Source organism: Nelumbo nucifera, chromosome 1 (assembly GCF_055504915.1).
Source record: "Nelumbo nucifera cultivar China Antique chromosome 1, China Antique-T2T, whole genome shotgun sequence".
Taxonomy (NCBI): domain Eukaryota; kingdom Viridiplantae; phylum Streptophyta; class Magnoliopsida; order Proteales; family Nelumbonaceae; genus Nelumbo; species Nelumbo nucifera.
In genome coordinates this window covers 206,493,300-206,512,995 of record NC_142649.1, presented here as the reverse complement: position 1 = coordinate 206,512,995, position 19,696 = coordinate 206,493,300, and the positions used below count along the sequence as shown (strand labels likewise).

Below are 19,696 nucleotides of genomic sequence, written 5' to 3'. Positions count from 1 at the left end.
TGGAATTGTAATGAGATGTGGACGTGCTAAGAGGCCTGAGTTTGAGCCACTTCAATTGTTTTTGAGGTTTGGTGAGTATAGATAAGTCTGGCAATCTTGACCCCAGTAGAAATCACTGATTACAAATTTAGTTGAATTCCTTGTGAAGGAAAAGAAGAAGAAGATGAAGATTTCAGTAGTAGAGAAGAAAATAGTGGAAGTCAACCAGGATTCTTAGATTAACCCTAGCCGCCAACCCCTCATTATAATTTATACTTAACTTAAAGGATGAGATATTACAAGAATGCCCTTAGTAGGGCAGCTACTAAAGTAGTTGAACAGTCACAACTTAAAAACATAAACTAATGGGCCTAAAGCCCAACAACTTCCTAACTAAATAACTTAAAATAAGAATAAAAACAACTAGGCCCAACTCAACACCCCCCCCCCCCCAAGTTGGAAGTAAATGTCACACATTCCTGACTTGCGTAGATCATGCTCCAGCTTGTTCGTTGCAACACCTTTTGTGAGAACATCAGTGAGCTGCAGATTAGAAGCAATGTATGGAAGACAAATTTCTCCATAAGTCACTCTTTCTCTGATAAAATGTCTATCCACTTCAATGTGCTTAGTTCGGTCATGCTGGACTGGGTTATGGGCAATGTTAATTGCTGCCTGGTTATCGTAGTACAACATCAAAGGTTTTCTACCTGTACACCAATTTCTTCTAATAGGGAACGAACCCAAAGAAGTTCTGAAACTCCATGTGCCATGGCCATGTATTCAGTTTCAGCACTTGATCTTGCCACCACTGTTTGTTTCTTACTCTTCCATGAGACAAGGTTACCCCCAACAAAGGTGCACACTCCTGAAGTTGATCTCTAGTGATCAAGGCATCCTGCCCAATTTGCATCTGTGTAAGCCTCTAGTTTCAATTGTTCATGATCAGTAAACAATATGCCTCTACCCGAGTGTCCCTTCAAATAAGCAAGAATCCTGTCAACTACCTCCCAATACTGGATTCGTGGAGCATGCATGTATTGACTTACCACACTTACTACATAGGAAATGTCTGGTCTTGTCATACATAAGTATAGTAGTCGACCCACAAGTCTCTGATATCTCCCAATGTCCTTTACTGGCTCACCTTTTAATGCAGTGATTTTATGGTTCTGATCAATAGGGGTATTGATTCCCTTCGTTCCAAATTTCCCTGTTTCTTGAAGAAGATCCAAGACATACTTCCTTTGAGAGTAAAAATTCTATGTTTTGATCTTGCAACTTTAATGCTTAAGAAATATCTCAGATCTCCAAGATCCTTAATTTCAAATTCTTTATGTAGATTCCTTTTCAAACAATCAATCTCACTTAGATCATTCCCCATGACAACAATATCATCCACATAAACAATTAGGACTAACACCGAAGATCCCCTTCACTTCACAAACAATGTATGATCGGATTGAGTCTGAGTGTAGCCAAAAGCAATCAAGGCCTTTTTGAATCTGTCAAACCATGCTTTGGGAGATTGTTTCAAGCCATAAAGTGATTCTTAAGCCTGCATACCTTTCCCTTTTTAGCATCGCTGTAGAAACCAGCAGGAAGATCCATATACACTTCCTCTTACAGATCCCCATTTAGAAAAACATTCTTTACATCAAGTTGAAACAAGGGCCAAGAGAATGTGGCAGCAAGAGAAAAAAGTATGCAAACAGAGGTCATCTTTGCAACTGGTGCAAAGGTCTCTAAGTAATCAATGCCATAGGTCTGTGTGTACCCTTTTGCAACAAGTCCGGCCTTATACCTTTCTATACTTCCATCTACTTTATCTTTTTCTATGTAAACCCATCTACATCCAATTGTCTCATTGCCCTCTGGTAGATCCACAATGCCCCATGTCTGATTCTTAATCAAAGTTTCTATCTCTTCCTACATAGCTGTCTTCCACTCATGTTTGGAGAGAGTCTCACTAACACCCTTGGGTACAAACACAGAGTCAAGAGAGGAAAGAAAAGCATGGTAGAAAGGAGAAAGTCCATTGTATGATAAATACTGTGAAATACAATGAACAGTACACTTTCTCTTCCCTTTTCTGAGAGCAATAGGAAGATCGAGGTTATCTATAACAAGGTTAGTAGAATCAATGGGAACTAAAACAGTAGTAGGATCAAGATGAATACCTGAATCCATGTCAGTTGAATCTGGAGTCTCCAAAGAACCAATAGGAAGTGATGTGAGTTCTGTTATTGTGGAATCAACCTCCCTGTGAAGTCTTTGTCGTGAGTAATACTGAGAAGCAGGACGTAAAAGAGGTGGTAAGGTAGGTGACACAGGAGGGTCAAGCATAAGAGTAGACACGGGGACTGGAATTGGGAGAGGAATAGACTGCTGACTCACTTCCCCAAAACACTCCCCCTGAGAAGGATTCTTTGAGAAGAAGTATATGGATTCAAAAAATGTGTCATCCATGGTAACATACCGGCTCCCAGAGACTGGATTATAGCAGCAATACCCTTTCTGATTTTTTGCATATCTAAGGAAGACACACTTCTTTGCCTTATGATCAAGCTTTGAGCAGTGAGGACCAAGGATATGGGAAAAGCATACACACCCAAACACCCTGAGAGGAATATGAAACATCTCCCCCTCAGGAAAAAGGAAACTGAATGGGGTGCTGAATCCAAGTATACGAGAGAGCACCTTATTAATCAGATATACTGCTGTGAGAACTGCATCGCCCCAAAACCGAACTGGAACTGTAGATGTGATCATCATGCTTCTTGCAATCTCAACAATGTGCTTGTTCTTCCTTTCTGCAACACCATTCTACTATGAACTGTAGGAACTACTCTGATGGACAATACCACATTCTAACAGATATGAGGCAAGGTGTTTTTCAAAACATTTCCTGGCATTGTTTAATCTGAACACATTTATTCTTGTTCCAAACTGTGTTAGCACCATCTGATGAAATTGCCTCACCAAGGATGGTACTTCATCGCGGGATCTCATCAGGTAAATCCAAGAGTATCGTGAGAAATCATCCACAAATAAGAGAAAATATCGATAGCCTTCCATATAAGGAACATGGTAAAGTCCCCACACACCAGAAGAAGAATAACACCTTTTATTACTATGTTTAAATGAATGTCTACAATGCTTTCCAAGTTGACAACCTTCACACTCCAGACTTGACATACTAACAAACTCAAAAAGTTTTAGAAACAAAAGACTCAAAGAAGAAAAAGGTAAATGGCCCAAACGATTATGCCAAAGCATAATTTGACCCACAAACCCTAACTCACTATCCCTGCTGACATGATAACTGATGAGGATGAAGCACATCCAGAAGGTAGATTCCATTTACTTCACGACCACTCCCAATCGTCATCTTTGAATCCAAATCCTGCAAAATACAATGACCAGGAGAAAAAATTACTGACCAGTTCAGGTTCTTAATCAAACTACTAACAGATAGCAAATTGGTGCTCAATCTGGGAACATGAAAGACAGAGGGAAGGGAAATAGAATCACTAATCTTGACAGATCCCTTCCCAGCAATGGAAATATGGAATCCATCAACTATAGAGACCCTATCTCTGTCAGAACAGAGCTGGTAAGAGGAAAAAATAGTAGAGTTATGGGTCATGTGCTCTGAGGCTCTAGAATCTATAATCCAAGGAGTTCCCTCCTTACCTGAAGTAGAAAAATAATTTGTAGTAACATGTGAACTACCTGTGTGAGCAAAGGAAGTAGAGTGGACTCCATCAGTACCACCTGTACCTTGTTGTCTGCTTGCTGCCAAACTGGAACTAGCTGTATCCCGTTGATTCAGAAGTTGCCCATACCTCTCAAGTTCGGCCCTTACTGCAGCAGATACAACAGACACTAGAGTAGTTGTAGTAGAAGGGGCCAGAATGTCACCAGTAACTGCCATGTGAGCATTTCCCTTCTTATTTTTCAGTCTATTCGACACAAGATGTGGGTGAAGCTTCCAACAAGTATCTCTTGTGTGTTTAGGCTTCTTACAGTAGTCACAGATCAAATCTCTTTTATCTTCCTTCTTAATTTCACTACCACCCCGATCTCCACTTTGTTTAGGTTTCATAGTATTCACCATGGCAGACTGATAAAAAACAGGATTTTTCATCATCACATCTCTCCTGCTCTCCTCCCCTGACACAAAGGCATATGCCTGAGAGAGGATAACACTGTCCCTGCAAAGAAGATGTTGTCTTGCAATATCATACTCATGATTAAGGCCAGCAAGAAAAAACACCCTATACTTCTCTAGATATTTCTGATAGGTAGTTGCATCCTTAGTGGTTTCCCAAGCAAATGTCACTAAATGGTCAATCTCCTGCCATAGGGTTTTAAGGGCTGAAAAATAGGCTGCAACAGGTCTATCTCCCTGCCTTGTAGAAATAATTTGATTTCTCAAATGATAAGCCTTAATAACATTCTCCCTCTGTGAATAGGTTTCTACAACCCCATCCCATATTTCCTTAGTTGTATTTGCCCATAAAAAATTTACTTATATGGGGCAACATGGAGTTGCACAACCAAGTCATCACCATATAATTCTCCTATACCCACCGGGAGTTGCTAGTTTTGGGTTTCACTATTCACTAGTGATATACCATAATTTCCCACGAGCACCAATGGCCACCTTTGCAGATTGTGACCATTCTAAGTAATTTGCACCATCCAACATAACTGTACTAATGGCCCCAGTCCCGAAAAGGTCTCCAACACCTCCTCTCACTGGTCTCATTTCACTCCCGGGCTTATTTTCAACTCTGTGACCCTCCATGCTTCTCAAAAAGTGTAAAGAAAATAATTGAAATATGCAAGATCAAACGAAACACTTCTGGAACCAACAACACCTTTTTGGTGTCCTAAACTGTCTTCCCACAAAAGATTCATTTTCTACAGGACGGGAGAAGAGAGAGAAGAGGCAACCACTCTCTCTAGAAGCCTCCAAATCAGGCAAGACTTGAACCGCCCCTATAGAAAACTCCAAGGAACCCTAAAAAATTAAAGCACCACTTCCTAGGTCAAAATTAAAGAGTCCAACAAAAACAGGAATCTTCCCCTTTCTTCAATTTTTCCTGATTTTAATGAAAAACCTTAGACCAGCTACAGGGTAAACAGATCCACTAAAAAATCCAAAAACTAGGCTTACCTGAGATCTTCGATCAACCTCTTAAATCACCATGCAGTTGGCCGATCTAGGGCTGCATGAGAAAACAACTCAATGAACCTTTGGCCTGCTTTGATACCAAGTAAAAATCACTGATTGTAGATTTAGTTGAATTCCTTGTGAAGGGAAATAAGAAGATGAATATTTCAGCAGTAGAGAAGAAAAGAGTAGGAAGTCAACCAGGATTCTTAGATTAACCCTAGCCGCCAACCCCTTGTTATAATTCATACTTAACTTAAAGGATGATATATTACAAGGATGCCCTTAGTATGGCGACTACTAAAGTAGTTGAACAGTCACAACTTAAAAACATAAACTAATGAGCCTAAAGCCCAACTTCCTAACTAGCTCAACAACTTAAAGTAGCAGATTTTAATGAGAAACCCTAGACTAGCTACAGGGCAAACAGATCCACCAAAAAATCTAAAAACTGGGCTTACCTGAGATCTTCGATCAGCCTCTTAAATCACTATGCAGTCGGCCGATTTAGGGTTGCATGAGAAAATAACTCAAAGAACATTTGACCTGTTCTGATACCAAGTAGAAATCACTGATTGCAAATTTAGTTGAATTACTTGTGAAGGGAAAGAAGAAGATGAAGATTTCAGCAGTAGAGAAGAAAAGAGTAGGAAGTCAACCAGGATTCTTAGATTAACCATAGTCGCCAACCCCTCATTATAATTCATACTTAACTTAAAGGATGATATATTACAAGGATGCCCTTAGTAGGGTGGCTACTAAAGTAGTTGAACAGTCACAACTTAAAAACATAAACTAATGGGCCTAAAACCCAACAACTTCCTAACTAAATAACTTAAAATAAGAATAAAAACAACTAGGCCCAACTCAACAACCCCAACCCATTTAACCCACCCAACCTCCAGAATGGGTTGGGTCACGCGGGTCCAGAATGGGTTGGGTCACCCATTTAACCCACCCAACCCATTTAACCCACCCAACCGTCAAGATGAATTTGATCGCATAATACATGCACTTAGGGATAATTCTTAAGTGCATCTTTGTTGGGTATTTCTGAGTTTTGAAATGCAGCAGTAATTCCTTCTCCATGGATATAAGAGTAACAAAAACCCATGGACTCATCGTATACAACTAAAAAAGAAATCATCTTCATATCATCTAACTATCTAAGCTGTCCTACCTATATGTGGTTAGCTACATGAATGATGAATCTTATTTCACCATTCTGTTGTTCAGTACATTTTCACTTTAGACCCAGTTCTTACTATTCAACTCATGTCCTTTTAGTTCTTTTCTAGCCCCCCAATTTATAACAGGTCACTCTTTACAAGTGCTGTGGATGGTCTTCCATGCATGCAACCAAACCACCTTAAGGAGTGTTCAACTTTTTTGCTGTTGTGGCAGTTGATTTTATTTTCAAAAGCAAAACCAACCATGTTGTCCAACACCCCTTGGTCTATCTTCTCTTATTTTGTTACGGGCGCACAACTAAAAATGCATCAGAAAGAATAAAAGCAAATCCATATCATTGGCGTCAGGGGAACCATCTGCCATCAAGGAATGGTAATAATACACCTTGAATTCTTAAAAGCTCACCTCTTTCTTCTTCCAAAACACCCACATTGAATGTACAATCATCATAATTATACAACCTAAAACAATACATTCACCTAACTAAAATGGAATATCATCAACTACAAACATAATCAAATGGCTTTACAGAGGAGAGATTGTTTTTCTCTACATTTTCACATCTTAGGAACAAAACCCCGATTCCTTTACCTAAAGGTCTGAAATACTCCATACTAACTAAATCAAAACTCTCTGGCATTACTTGAACCACTCCCGCTAGTATTTAAAATGTATTTGTCATGTAATGCTTTCTTGCATAGATTCATGATTACTGTGTCTTGCAGCTGCATCAGAAAATAGCATGCAGGAAATCTAGTTAAGTTTTCAAAAAACTAGACAAGAAGATTTTCCTCCCATGTCATCAGGACTTCTAATAGCATTCCTTGAGTTCACCCTGCACAACGGATTAATGCATACTAAAATTTAATCACTTTTATTTTCAAGTTATAGAAGGACAAGTTTACAGTTTTCTACATCATAACCATAGCAAATTGATAGCCACTCCAATAAGAATACTAAGTGTTAATATTAATATTGGTATTAGTATCGTTATGCCTTCTTGGTCCCTGAATGCTACTATAGCCAATTATCAATCAGCAGAATTATTTATTTTCAGCAAATATGGAAGTACTTCTATATTTGAGGTAATGACATAAATCTAAGCATAACCTAAATGGACAAGATGAAGTGCAAAATACAAATCTAGTTTGGTATGCTCTCCTTTGTGCCTATCATTCTTTACATCATAATCAATAAAATTTTTACTGTTACCAATAAAAAAAAAATACCCAACCAACTATTATAGTCATGCTATATAAATGATATTTAAAGCTCAAATATATTTTCCTTTCTCTTCTTTCCTTCTTCATTTCATCATTTTGTGCCTCTTTCCTTAAGTAATTCCTAGATTTTCTTCCTGTAGCAACTTAGCCTGCATTAAATGGTTTGTTTTGTCATGAAAAAGTTAGGATAAGACCAGCAATGAAGTAAACTCAAGATCAAGATTCCTAAAACCATTATTCTAATTGAATCTTTGCTTGACAGTTTTTCCCCTTTTTCTCTTCTTATACCCCTCCCCCCTATCTCCATGTAAGTTGGTAACTTAGGTCAAGTCAATCAATTGAACTATAGATTTTATTTTCAGAAAGTTAATCATAACTTAACAATCTTTTTTTTTTGGCCAACCATCTAATAAAATGATTTTTGCCACCAGGAATGTCATTTCCAACAAGATTACTAAAAGAAAAGTGCAAATGGGTACAAAAGTATAGATATTGCAATGATGAATTTTGATTACCTAATATCTTTGACCTTCCCAGTCCACCTCCTCCTCAGCAAAAATTTCAGGATGTACTGCAGCATTAGTAAAATTTAGAGCCCTCTTGAGTTTCCAATGGTTAAATACTTCAACTTCAACCAAGAAGATTGAGCTAACAGGACGATGATCTGAGAGTCTTATTTCAGCCCGCTTGTACGAAAGCTGTTTGATGCCTTTCCCTAACCATAGAATGCGATCACACCTACAGGATGGCAAAAAAGTATGTCCCACATACATGGAAAAAAAAAAAAAAAAAACAAATTCCCTAACCATACCCAGCCAAAAGAAAGAAAGAAAAAGGAAACAATACAATCATCATTTTTTATATGTACTCCATAATAATAGGAAATCAAATTACAAGAGTTTCAGTAGTATGACACACAAGGAAAGGAACCCTTCATGACATGGGTCCAACATCGAAAAATTCTGCATCAAAGATCAATATTTGGCTTCTCCTTTCAATTAAATTCCACTAGACCTGCAATTCAACTCAATTCAGGCTTAATCCCATCTATCAGAGATCAGCGCATGAATCCTGTCTAACAATTATGCTCCATCAAAAGCCATGTTTTTGCAAGTCTTTAGATAATTTCTTACCACTTCAGATGACAATTTCTTTGGTTGCCCCCTTGCTCTTTTGGAGCTTTCTACTTGCACCAAGTCACTCTTGTGATATTACAGTCATTGGTTGTTTATGCACAACCCAACCATCCATTGCAATATCCTCTTTAATGCTTACATTTCTGGTCTGGTCCCTTCTACTCTTGCCACTCAACCATTACAATATCCTTATCTCAGCCAAACTCACTTTTTAAATGTTTTGCTTATTAATTTCCCAGCACACTGTCCCATATAACAATACTGGTCTTATAACTATCTTATGAAATTTTCCTCAAGTATTATTGTATATGCAGGTCATACAGCATTCTCTATCATTCTTTTTCTCATAAATGGGAATGTTGATATGAATGGTTTGCAAATTACAAATGGGTACATCATTGGAATCTTGGAGTAGCCTCAACAGGTGATAAAATGAAGGGGGTAAGCCCTCTTTTTTTTTTGTTTCTTGAAAATTTATACATTAAATCCTAATTATCCACCATAAGAGGTGAAGCAAGAAGCAAGTAGATAGAATTTTAGAATCTGAAGAGACATGATGGGAGAAAATTACAGATCATGCTATTCATTTACTCTTGTGGCAAATTCACAACATATATTTATAAGGAGAATGGATTACTATACTAATAAAAGAAATTTACTTAAGTGCAAAAAATGTTAATGAGAGCCAACAATAACACTATTGCATTGGTTGGGCAAATTTGTTCTTGAGAGATTAGGATGTAATTGCAGGGAGCAGGCTTTGCTAGTCAAGTAATCTACTGATCAAGTCCAAGCAACTTAGGAATTTTCCATAAAAGCTAAATGTTCAGGGGCCCAAAAGGCCCTTAGATATTCCTCTTGCCACCCTCCATTCACAGGACAAGTTTTAGATTATAAAACGCTTGGCAATGCCCAAAACCACCATTTTGTTCTGCCATTCTACCCAGTTTAGTGCCATATCTATTGTTAAATTATGGGCCCTTAAATCATTTTTTAATAGTTCCATGTCCTTTTGCTCTGCCCCTAGATCTTCTAGACCGTTGAACTTGTAATAGACACTTCTTCTTACCAGTGTTGTAGATGATCTTCTCTACACATGATCAGACCATCCTACTTTAATTTTCCTCATTCTATCACCAACTGGAACTGCTTCTAGGTTATTTCAAATAAGTTCATTTTTTATCCTATCCTTTCTGGTATTCCCACTCATCCATCTCAACATTCACATCTGTTATACTCTTTTTAATGGACATGTTTCTTAGTTGCCCAACACTCACCTCTTTGCAACATAGCTGGCCTAATGGTTGCCTTTATAAAATTTTCCATTTTTCCTTGTACCTGATCTTCATTGAAGGGATAAAATAAAGGGTAGGTGATGGATCTCAATAAGATTCTTAAGTTCCACATGACATCACATGGAATCTGAGTTTCAAATGCAATTAGAACAACTAAGAGATAGAAGCTCAAGAACTATTACTAAAAAGTCTAGGAGCCAGAGAGTGGGAACCTTTTAAAGTCCAATCTTTTCCATAAAATTCAAACTATGGTGACAGGTCCATGAGTAGATTTTGGAATTCCATTTCCTTCTAAGATTTCCTTCCTGGTTTAAACCAATGTTTAGAGACTCGGACCGGACATAGAACTGGAGAAGGGAGAGGTTCATGGGTCAGAGGTTCAACCAGGGCCAAACCATGATGTTGTGGCATATATGTATATATACTATGGGTTATATAATACTATTACTATATATAATATATTTTACAACTTTTAATATACTTAAATATGGTGGATGGGTGGCAAGTCCTTAACTTTTAAAGCAAATGACCAGGGTTCAAGTCTTATAATTTACATTTTCTTTAAAATACGTGTGTAATAAAGTAATATATACAATAAACAGTCATTAAATAGCACAAGTAAAGAGGTGGACTAGTGATAATTAAGCAATATATGGAAATAAGAGGTCATGGATTCAACTCTTTTCAAACTCGTTTTAAAATTTCAAGTATTTAATGGCCTGGGCGATTTCATGAAACCAGCACTGGTTCACTGGTTTTTTGGTTAAACCCGTAGGTCAGCCGGGTTTTTAGCAAATACGGTTATTGGGTGTGACCGCCCAGCCAAGGCCCCTAGTCGTCATTCAACCCGTCCGACCAGTTGGTCCAGTCCGGTTTTCTAAACACTGGTTTCAACAGACTCTTTGGACAATTGTTAAAACTGGACCAGACATTGTCCAACTTTTTTTGCACCTTATGCTCAGAGGAATTTTAAAAAGCCAACCACCCTTCTCTATGTTATAAGTTCACCAAATCCATTTAAGGCCTTTTCCCTGAAGCCTTTTGGGCTGGAAATTGAAAATACTAGAGGGAGAAGTTCTCCCAAAAAGTTACCTTTTGCAGTCTTTTTCGGTTGGTACTTTGAGAGATGAAACTCATCCAAGGAAGCTATCTTTGAGGAAGGTCAGGCCAAGCCCAGCCTGGCCCAGGTTCTGGGACTGAAACATTAGCCTGGGTCTTGGCCTGATTCCAGGCCATACTCATAGTTTTTAAGGTGCCAAGGCAAGGCTAGGTGACAGGGGGGTGCCTTGTCGCCTAGGCAATGGATTTTTTTTAAGTAAAACCATATATCCTAGTGCAGTTCCCTAGGTTCCATAACCATCTTTCCTTAATAATTATCCATAATTTTCATAATAGAAGTATAATTTTCATGTTTTAAGTTTAGGAAATCAACATTTTATGAGAAGAAAAGGAACAAAGGAAAGAAAATTAAAAAAATATAGGGGCTGAACCCCTACTTTTGTTATAGGAAAAGAAGAAAAGAAAATGTGGAAGAAAAAGATCTGTAAGAAGAAAATGTATTGATTAGACAAAATTTTAAGTTTTTCCCTTGCTAATTGGTTCAGGTTCTGAAATCTTTGAGGATTCAATCAAGGATCAAAACTTCAATACGATACACTCCATATTGGGTGTATTGTATTGTATCTTTGGCACCCCAATACACATGTTTACAGGTTTTTTCGGGAACCCATTTTTTAAAATAATATATATATATAAATGAAATTGAAAACCAAAGAAATAAAAAAAATAGGGGGAGTATTGTTATAAGTACTGATACACCTCTGCCGATACACAGAGGTGTATCGATACTTTGAACCATGGGTTCAATACAGCAATTAGCAGTGTTTGTGTTGATTAAACCCTAACAAATAAGAAAATGATAAAAAGAAATTAGTACATAAACACATAAAATGAGTATTCTAGTTTAATAATGCCTATTTTTATAATTATAATGTCAAAAAATTAAAAATATAAAAGTATTTTATAACATAGTGCACAAAACTACTTGGCAACTGGGCGAGGCGAGCCTCCATAGGTGCATTGTCGCCTTGACAACTATGGTCATACTGTATATATTTATATATAAATATAAAATATAACATATATACGTATGTAAAAATTATGTTTAAATAACACACACACACACACACACACACACATATATATATATATATATATATATGCCCAGCCCCTGAAATTTGTGGGCCTGGACGGGCTTTATGTGTTGGGCCGGGCTGGGCTGAAAATGGTCATCCATAATCATCATTCATTCTTGAATGCTGATTAGAAAGGAACTTAGGCAAGTGATCCTTTCCTCTTTTTTTTTTTAGACTATATACAATAAAGTAGCTATATTTCTAGTCGTGAGAAGCATTATGTTGTTCTAATGTATAATTGTATAGCACCAAAAACTTTAGTGGCAATCTTCTTAGATCCGTGTAATATAACCACACTATACCCTTTCTAAATTAAAACTTAAAGGAAAAAAAAAATGAAGGATCCTGTCACTTGGGATAGCTCAATACAGGAAGGATTATATAGTATAAAACTAATCATCTGATCAATTCTGAGAATTCCTGTACAATGGACAATTTAAACTGATCACGAGATTCCTCTGCATGGAAAAAGAAAACCAACTAGGGAGCTTCCCTAATTGACCTGTTAGAGATTGATATCTAACAGGCTAAAAACTAGAATGCTACAAATGCAATGTCCCTGTTAGAGATTGATATCTCAGGCAGTTAGAACTCTGAATATTATAATTTTTAGCCAGCAGATTGTCACCCTCTATTTCAAGGATCTAAAGAAACAAACTAACAACAATAAGCAACCAACATTATGCATAACAGAGTCAGGTATCCATGTTCTCTTCTCTACTAGCTAGTAGCTACATTATTTTCCCAATACATCTAACTACTAAATGTGTGTTGATTAAAGGTGCTTAAAGGCCAATACCCAATGTTGGCCCAAGCTATCTGGGGTCTTGGGAGGGGTAGACTGAATACACAGTCCTAACCTTTTTTTCTTTTTTTTTTTTTTGCACAAAGTGGCCACTCACAGACTCAAACATGTTTTCCTCATGAAACTTGAGATTTTATCATTACACCATGTAATGGCCCCCTGTACAAATTAAAAGTGCTTTATCTTTCAACCAAAAAAAAAAAAAACACAACCTGCCCTTACCATGCAGGGGATCTCTTCTTCTCTCCTTCCTTTGGGTTTTCTCCAACATATCTATCTGAGTTGACTTCATACTTGTAAGTGGGTGGGAAGTCTATCACTCCTTCCTTCCATCCATCAAAAACATGACCAGTGCGAAGTTCTTTAACCAGCTGCCACATCCAACATAATTTTATCAAAATCTTCTTTACAATTAAAATGCATCTCTCAATGATGAATACATAGAGAGATTAGACAAGGAATCAAAGGGCCTCGCTGATTAGAAAAGACTGAGAACATTAATCAAGGATGTTATAATATGACAAAAAAATAATTATGGCTTTGTTCCATTGAGAATATATTCCATAATAGTAGTTTTTAAGTACACATGTACAAATGTACATGCACACCCATCTCTTGACTGCTTTTCCTCATTAACTAATGGGTCCTTTATCTTCCAATGAAAGTCCAAAAACTCAGAAGTATGATGATATTATCCAACAATACCCACTCCAGGATTTTCCAATATCACAAAGATTTTTTTTTTTGGATTATTCTTGGTCAAGGTTTCACAGATATACCCTGCTAAAGACCAATGAGCCACAGGCTTAAAAAGGGACCACAGGTGCACCTGGCAATTTCGGATGGGAAGTGTTCAAATGATTCAGTGAAGTTGCACTTGGCTCAGACAGATATGGACCAGTCTCCCTGATCTCAATACCTTGCTATGTTTTTGGCATAAGAAAGCAAAATGCTGCAAGTCTTACCTGATCATTGTTGATAAGCTCACCCCATTGTTTCTTAGCTACAAGCTTTCTCACCTCAGCATCTGGCATATTTAGGCGATAATTCAAATCTCCAAACCAGAAAATTTGACTGTTCACCATTTATATAACCCATTAGACATTTCTGACCACATGAAAATCCAAATACAATTTACAAGGGAAAATGATCACATGAAAATATGTATACAATTTAGAAGGAAGAAAAGATCCTCAGAGCAATGGAAAATGGATTATTAACCAAACTGGACCCGTTCACTGCACAAATTCTTAAATTGTGGCTTTTTGATTGGTTCTAAACATTTCCCCATGATGTACTTGGTTCTCCTCATAATCTTCATATAAGCATGATTTTCTTTCTTCTTTCTTACTTTCTAACAACATAAGACATGTTCATAGTACAAATATGGAAATATTAATAAAATCCAAATGATTTTCTCCAAATAGAAATAGAACTTCTGAACAAAGATATTCATGTTCACATGCTCATCAAATAATGGCTTCAGAAAAATGGGAATTCTAATTTCAGGAAAGAACTTACTCATGTGATGGAATAGTCAATGGTTGATCAATATCAAAGACAGAGGAAAACTTGGTGCGTCGTAAGATCTCGTACACATCAGAGTTACGCCTCTGTTCATCCCCCTCCTTTTGTCCAGATGTTAGATGTGAGCAAACAAAGCATAGTCGTGATTGGAAAAGAGACATGCTGACAGAAACAGATCCCTGCATTACCAACCATGAAACTTTTATTAGAAATCCCAAATACACAAAAAAGATCTCATTAACAGATGTCTGCATTTTGTAGTATGGAAGGTAGTAGGTCACCTTGTTTCCCATGTAACCCATTAAACCAACTCCAACAGGAGCAACCTTCAAGTTGTTTATATGCCTCCTCAACCTTCTATGAACCCAAACTGATACAAATATTCCCACCATCTGCTTGCTCACAATACGCACATATTTGGAACGGACCTTCACACTTTCTCGCTTGATTCCATTTTCACAATGCACCTTTCCTATTTCCAAAAAAGAATCTTCCTCCTCTTCAGACAAGTCAGTAACATCAGAAAATGACTCAAGGTCTTTAGATTGACCCTGCTGATCAACCCATATCAATCCTAGGTTTCCTGAACTATGGTGCACTCGTTTCAATCCACCACTGAACTCTAAATCTTTAGTTGTGAAAACCAGAGGCTTCTCCATCCAATCAAAACCAATTCTTGCAGAACTGCTGAAGACTCTTCGCAACCCTTTGCTAGAAGAGAAAACTTGTGGTGTCATATCTAATGAACGTTCTGGCCAATCTAGTCTACTGTCATTGTCTATTCCATATATTATTTTTAAGTGGGATTTCATCCCTATACTATTTACTTCATTCAGCTTTTGGCTTTCAAGGTCAGTGCCATCAGCAAGCCCCAAAGGCTCCTTGCTCACTGTCTCTACTTCAGAAGCACATATCTTATCTCGAAGTACATCAGCAGTAGAGGATCTGCACAATACTGGAGAGGGTGGAGCACTATAACTTTTACATTTCGTTTCAGGTTGCAAACACTTGTTGAGAGTTCTGCGAATGATGGTCTCCCATTTTCGAACAGGACTGCTATCCTCTGCTCCTAGCACATTCCCAGCATTTAGAGGCACCACTTCTTGAAAACTACAGAAAGGATTAAAGTTCAACATCAAGAAAACATGAGAAGTTCAACATTCTAATCATCCAATATAAAAATAACCCCATAAATGGAATCTATAATGAAACAGTTATATGACACCATATCCAATTAAGACTTATAAATAAAGGAAAAAAAAAACAGATTTTTTTATTATTTATCCATCCAACAGTAAAAGAATGTCTGAAAAGGCTTGACACCTTCTTAAACAGTACAGTGTTGTCTTATGTCATGTAGGCGCTAATAAGATTTTGAGCAATTAAAAGGATTCGCTAACTTGAGAAAAGGAATTACCCAAGAATATACATATCTGCTGGTTCTTCCATAGAAAGCCAATCTTCTATCTTAAGATCCTCATATGGGAGTTTTCCTGCAACATTCCATGTACCCACCATCACCCTACAAAAGCATATATTTAATCGATGAACTCAGCAAAAACAACACACCAATTTAAGTTCAGAAAAAAGAGCTCCATGCCTTTCAAGAAAAAAACAAAAGAACAAAACAGAAATGACATGGTAATAGAGCCAAACCTAATGTCCTTCCTATTTATGTACTGAACGCGTAGAGTTTCTGACTTTCCTCTCCTATGCTTCGACAGATAACCTTTTGAAGGTATTCCTAGACGGATCAAATGAAAAAAAAAACAGCACAATTAAAAGATGTGGAATAAAATAAGTTCACATTTAAAAGATGTGGATGAATAAGTTGACATATTTTAAGACAGAAGGATAAAAGGAAGTGGAATAAAATAACATGTGTGCATGTAGAAGTTTTAACATCCATGGATGCAAATAAACCACCTTTCCACCTTTGATAATTTGGCCAATACAATCTTTATTGAAATTATTGTGTTGCAAGGAATGACATGAAGAAAAAAAACGTAGAACAAAGAAAGTTATGTATAAGGAAGAGATTGATATAATACTGAAGAGTTGATTTGATAAGTATCTTTACAAGCTTAAAAGCAGTGAGGTAAGCAGGCCTCATCCACACATGAAAAAAGTGGTGAAATAAGAAGTTCACCATTGCCTGAAGCTTGACTTAGGTGTACAGGTTGGTTCCTCTGTATTCTGTGGACCTTATCCCCACCCATATCTTCTTTTGCATCTTTAAGAGAGTAAGCTGGATAAGAATAGGAAAATTAGAAGAAAGACTAAAAATTTTCAATTAACTTTTCCCTGTCAAGTGCAAAACCTTACCATCATCCTCACTTTCAGTTTCAGTATCAACCTCATCTTCACTGAATTCATGCACCTTGGGCATAATATTTAACCATTTCTTCATTACAATGGATCGCCAAAAGGACTGCATAGATGCAAAGTTGTTCAATTAGAGAAAGAACAGTCATAAATTTGATCACAAATTAAAATACAGTCAATCAAAAGGTATCAAAGCACATGGTACAAACCTCAGAACACTTGCCTCTTCTTGCTTTCATTGTCTATCAATCAAAATTCAGAACTATTGAAGAAAACAACTAAGGCAGAAGACACTGTTCAGAATTTACAAAGGTATCTAGTAGTCACTGATCTTGCAGTCAAATTGAACAATTGACAAGCTTCTTAACAGTTAGGCTTGTTCAATGCTCAAGAGAGGGGATTTTTAGTACGGCCAAATAGATAGGACAGAAAAGTGTGGTCAAGTTGAAGAAAATAACATCCACAACCTCAAGTTGAAAGAGCAATCAATGGTCCTCACAAAACATCATTTTTCTAACTTTAAAAATAGAACCGACTGTAAGAAAATAACAACAACAACAACAACAACAATAAGAATCCAAAGGTCTCTTTCAGTATAGGAAAACTTGCACCGTTTGGTGTTGTAGGCACTACTTCAGCTAAGCAGGGTGGATAGGATGAACTATTGAGAGAGTTGATAGAAAAGAAATTGAACCACCTCCACAATTCACCCAAGACAAGAGGAGGTAAAGCCATCTCTCAAGGAGGACAAAAATCCAAGTCATTCATTATAAAATGCATTACCATAGTACCTAATTCCAATTTAGGCAACTCCCCTTTGGCACGCTATCCCCACCATGAATACAAATGCAAGATTATATGCCCAGAACCCTTTTTAGATAACCACAAAAGATTGGTTAACATTAGAAACCAAGACATCCCCTAATAAACAAATTATGATACCATTTATCCTATATTAACCAAGATTGCTATGACCCACCAACATAAATACCAAGAAACGCGGAACCTGAAACCCCTACATAAAATAAGGAAAAAAAATAGCTTTTGAAACTATAATGATGGGTTGGAGTCAAAGGGACGGCTGGAACATAAATTAAAATACTATATTGTTTTTCACCAGAGAGCGGTGTCCAGGAAGCTACAGCACTGCATTTCTCTTCTGCAAGAAAAAATAGTAACAAAAACACAAATGGAGAGGAAGGTAGTAATAAAACGACACACCATGAAATAATTTAATAGGGACAACAGAGACGAAACCATTACTTACTTCGGATAGAAGGGTGAGCAGAGTGTGGACCCTGCGCATTACAAGTGCTGACGAATTCCAACCATAAAATACTTGGTTCGAGGTTGATTCGAAGGTGACTTCAATAACAGCCATGAAAATAGAATAACGTAATGAAAAGTCGGCTTGTCAGAATTTTTTTCATAGACGATTCTTCTATTTTCTTCATTTTTTATCAATCATGAGTTCATTTAATTTAGCAAACGATGATTTGTACTTAGCTGTCTCTTCTGAAGATGGATGTTGACTTTGATTTTAGTTAGCAAGTAATAAGTATATATAAGAACGAAAAGCAAAAAGACCGGTGGACTCTGGAGACAAATTTAGATTCAGTGAGAGCGAGAGGTAAAGTAATGACGCTTCATGGGTGTTAATGGAGCGCGGTATTACATATAGGAACTTTCCAACTACCACTCAAAGTCTAATTAATATAAATATAGATTTTTGAAAGCTGAAAGAAAAGCGGAAAGAAAGATATTTTTCTTTCTCCCCACAGGCAAGTAAGCGAGCTTTACTTGAAAATCCAATACGTCTTCAAATTGTTCGGTCTTGATCGATTGCAAAGGAGGAAAAGTAATTCAAGAAGATAAAAGTAAGCTTTTCATCTAATTCACCAGAATTTTCATTGACGAGAAATGATTTTATACCAGCATCAGAAAAGAAAAAGCAGAATTAAAGTCAGATGGTCACCTAAAATCAATTCATAAAAGGACAGGCAATCAAAAGAAATAGTCAAAATCACACAATTTTCCTTTTCTGTTAGAAATTTAAGGAATTTCACATGAAAAATGAAAAAGAGAAAAAGAAGAGTGGTAAAGTTTCAGATCCGCCAAGCCAAAAAAGGATGAATATAACATTTGAAAGAGAAGTCACCTGCGTGTCCCTAATTTTCCTAAAACTACCAAATCTCAATCTTGGAAAAGAAAAAAGATTCGTCCTCAGTAACAAAACACAAATACAGGAAATCCAGGTTAATCAAGAAAGAACAAAACAGATAAGATCATCGCTGTTTCCCTAGCGTGTTCAAAGAAGCTTCGAATGCACTACCGGAACAAAATGCACCATATTTAACCATAAGAAAACTAACCCAAAAATCCTGAAAGAAGAAAAGAAAGATCACGGAATCAAAGAAACCCCTAACAAAGACATCGCTTTCAATTATCTGGATCGCACTGTTGGGAACCAGAGCAGACTGCGGAGTCAGCATTCAGCAAGCTATAGATTAGCTTCGAAAACGTGTGGGAATGATTCGATTTCGAGCGATTCGGCAAGGCTGAAATAGACGTCCACTCAGAACCAACTTGTCTCTCTCTACACCAGTCTACGTCCAAGGGAACAACATAGGGAGGTAAGGACGCTCCGCGAATGTGAGCTCTCGTTGCTTTCTATCCGTTAAAGATATGAAAAGAGAAAGGAATGTATATTCATTTCTCCCGCCTTTTTCCAGTTTAGCCACGTGTAAAGTTTTTCTACGTAAAAGTAGAATAAGAGTTTTTTGATACGTGGCTGATGAATATTGGTTTGAAACTTATAGAACCCAGTTTCTCTCTAGT

The 19,696-nt window shown here is 37.1% G+C and overlaps 2 protein-coding genes across 7 annotated transcripts; both read right to left on the bottom strand.

The window, feature by feature from the left end:
* Positions 1-3,088: 3,088 nt before the first annotated feature.
* Positions 3,089-4,499, bottom strand: LOC148804409 (uncharacterized). The gene is made up of 2 exons (XM_088895959.1): positions 3,715-4,499; positions 3,089-3,385 (listed from the first exon to the last, which is right to left on the bottom strand). Exons 1-2 carry the CDS (start codon positions 4,130-4,132, stop codon positions 3,348-3,350), a joined length of 456 nt encoding a protein of 151 aa, XP_088752085.1. The 5' UTR covers positions 4,133-4,499; the 3' UTR covers positions 3,089-3,347.
* A 2,243-nt stretch (positions 4,500-6,742) lies between these two features.
* Positions 6,743-19,527, bottom strand: LOC104610404 (type I inositol polyphosphate 5-phosphatase 2-like). 6 transcript variants are annotated; one of them, XM_010277001.3, is made up of 12 exons: positions 18,126-19,523; positions 17,068-18,017; positions 16,859-16,964; positions 16,683-16,781; positions 16,190-16,277; positions 15,951-16,055; positions 14,815-15,643; positions 14,528-14,712; positions 13,972-14,080; positions 13,229-13,377; positions 8,091-8,313; positions 6,743-7,187 (listed from the first exon to the last, which is right to left on the bottom strand). In XM_010277001.3, the coding sequence occupies exons 2-11, from the start codon at positions 17,095-17,097 to the stop codon at positions 8,091-8,093; spliced, it is 1,923 nt and encodes a 640-aa protein (XP_010275303.1). In that variant the 5' UTR covers positions 17,098-18,017; positions 18,126-19,523; the 3' UTR covers positions 6,743-7,187. The 6 variants fall into 6 exon arrangements, with proteins under 6 accessions (XP_010275303.1, XP_088752078.1, XP_088752079.1 ...); XM_088895952.1 differs by lacking the exon at positions 17,068-18,017 and having other exon boundaries at positions 18,126-19,524; XM_088895953.1 differs by lacking the exon at positions 18,126-19,523 and having other exon boundaries at positions 17,068-18,103.
* Between the last annotated feature and the right edge of the window lie 169 nt (positions 19,528-19,696).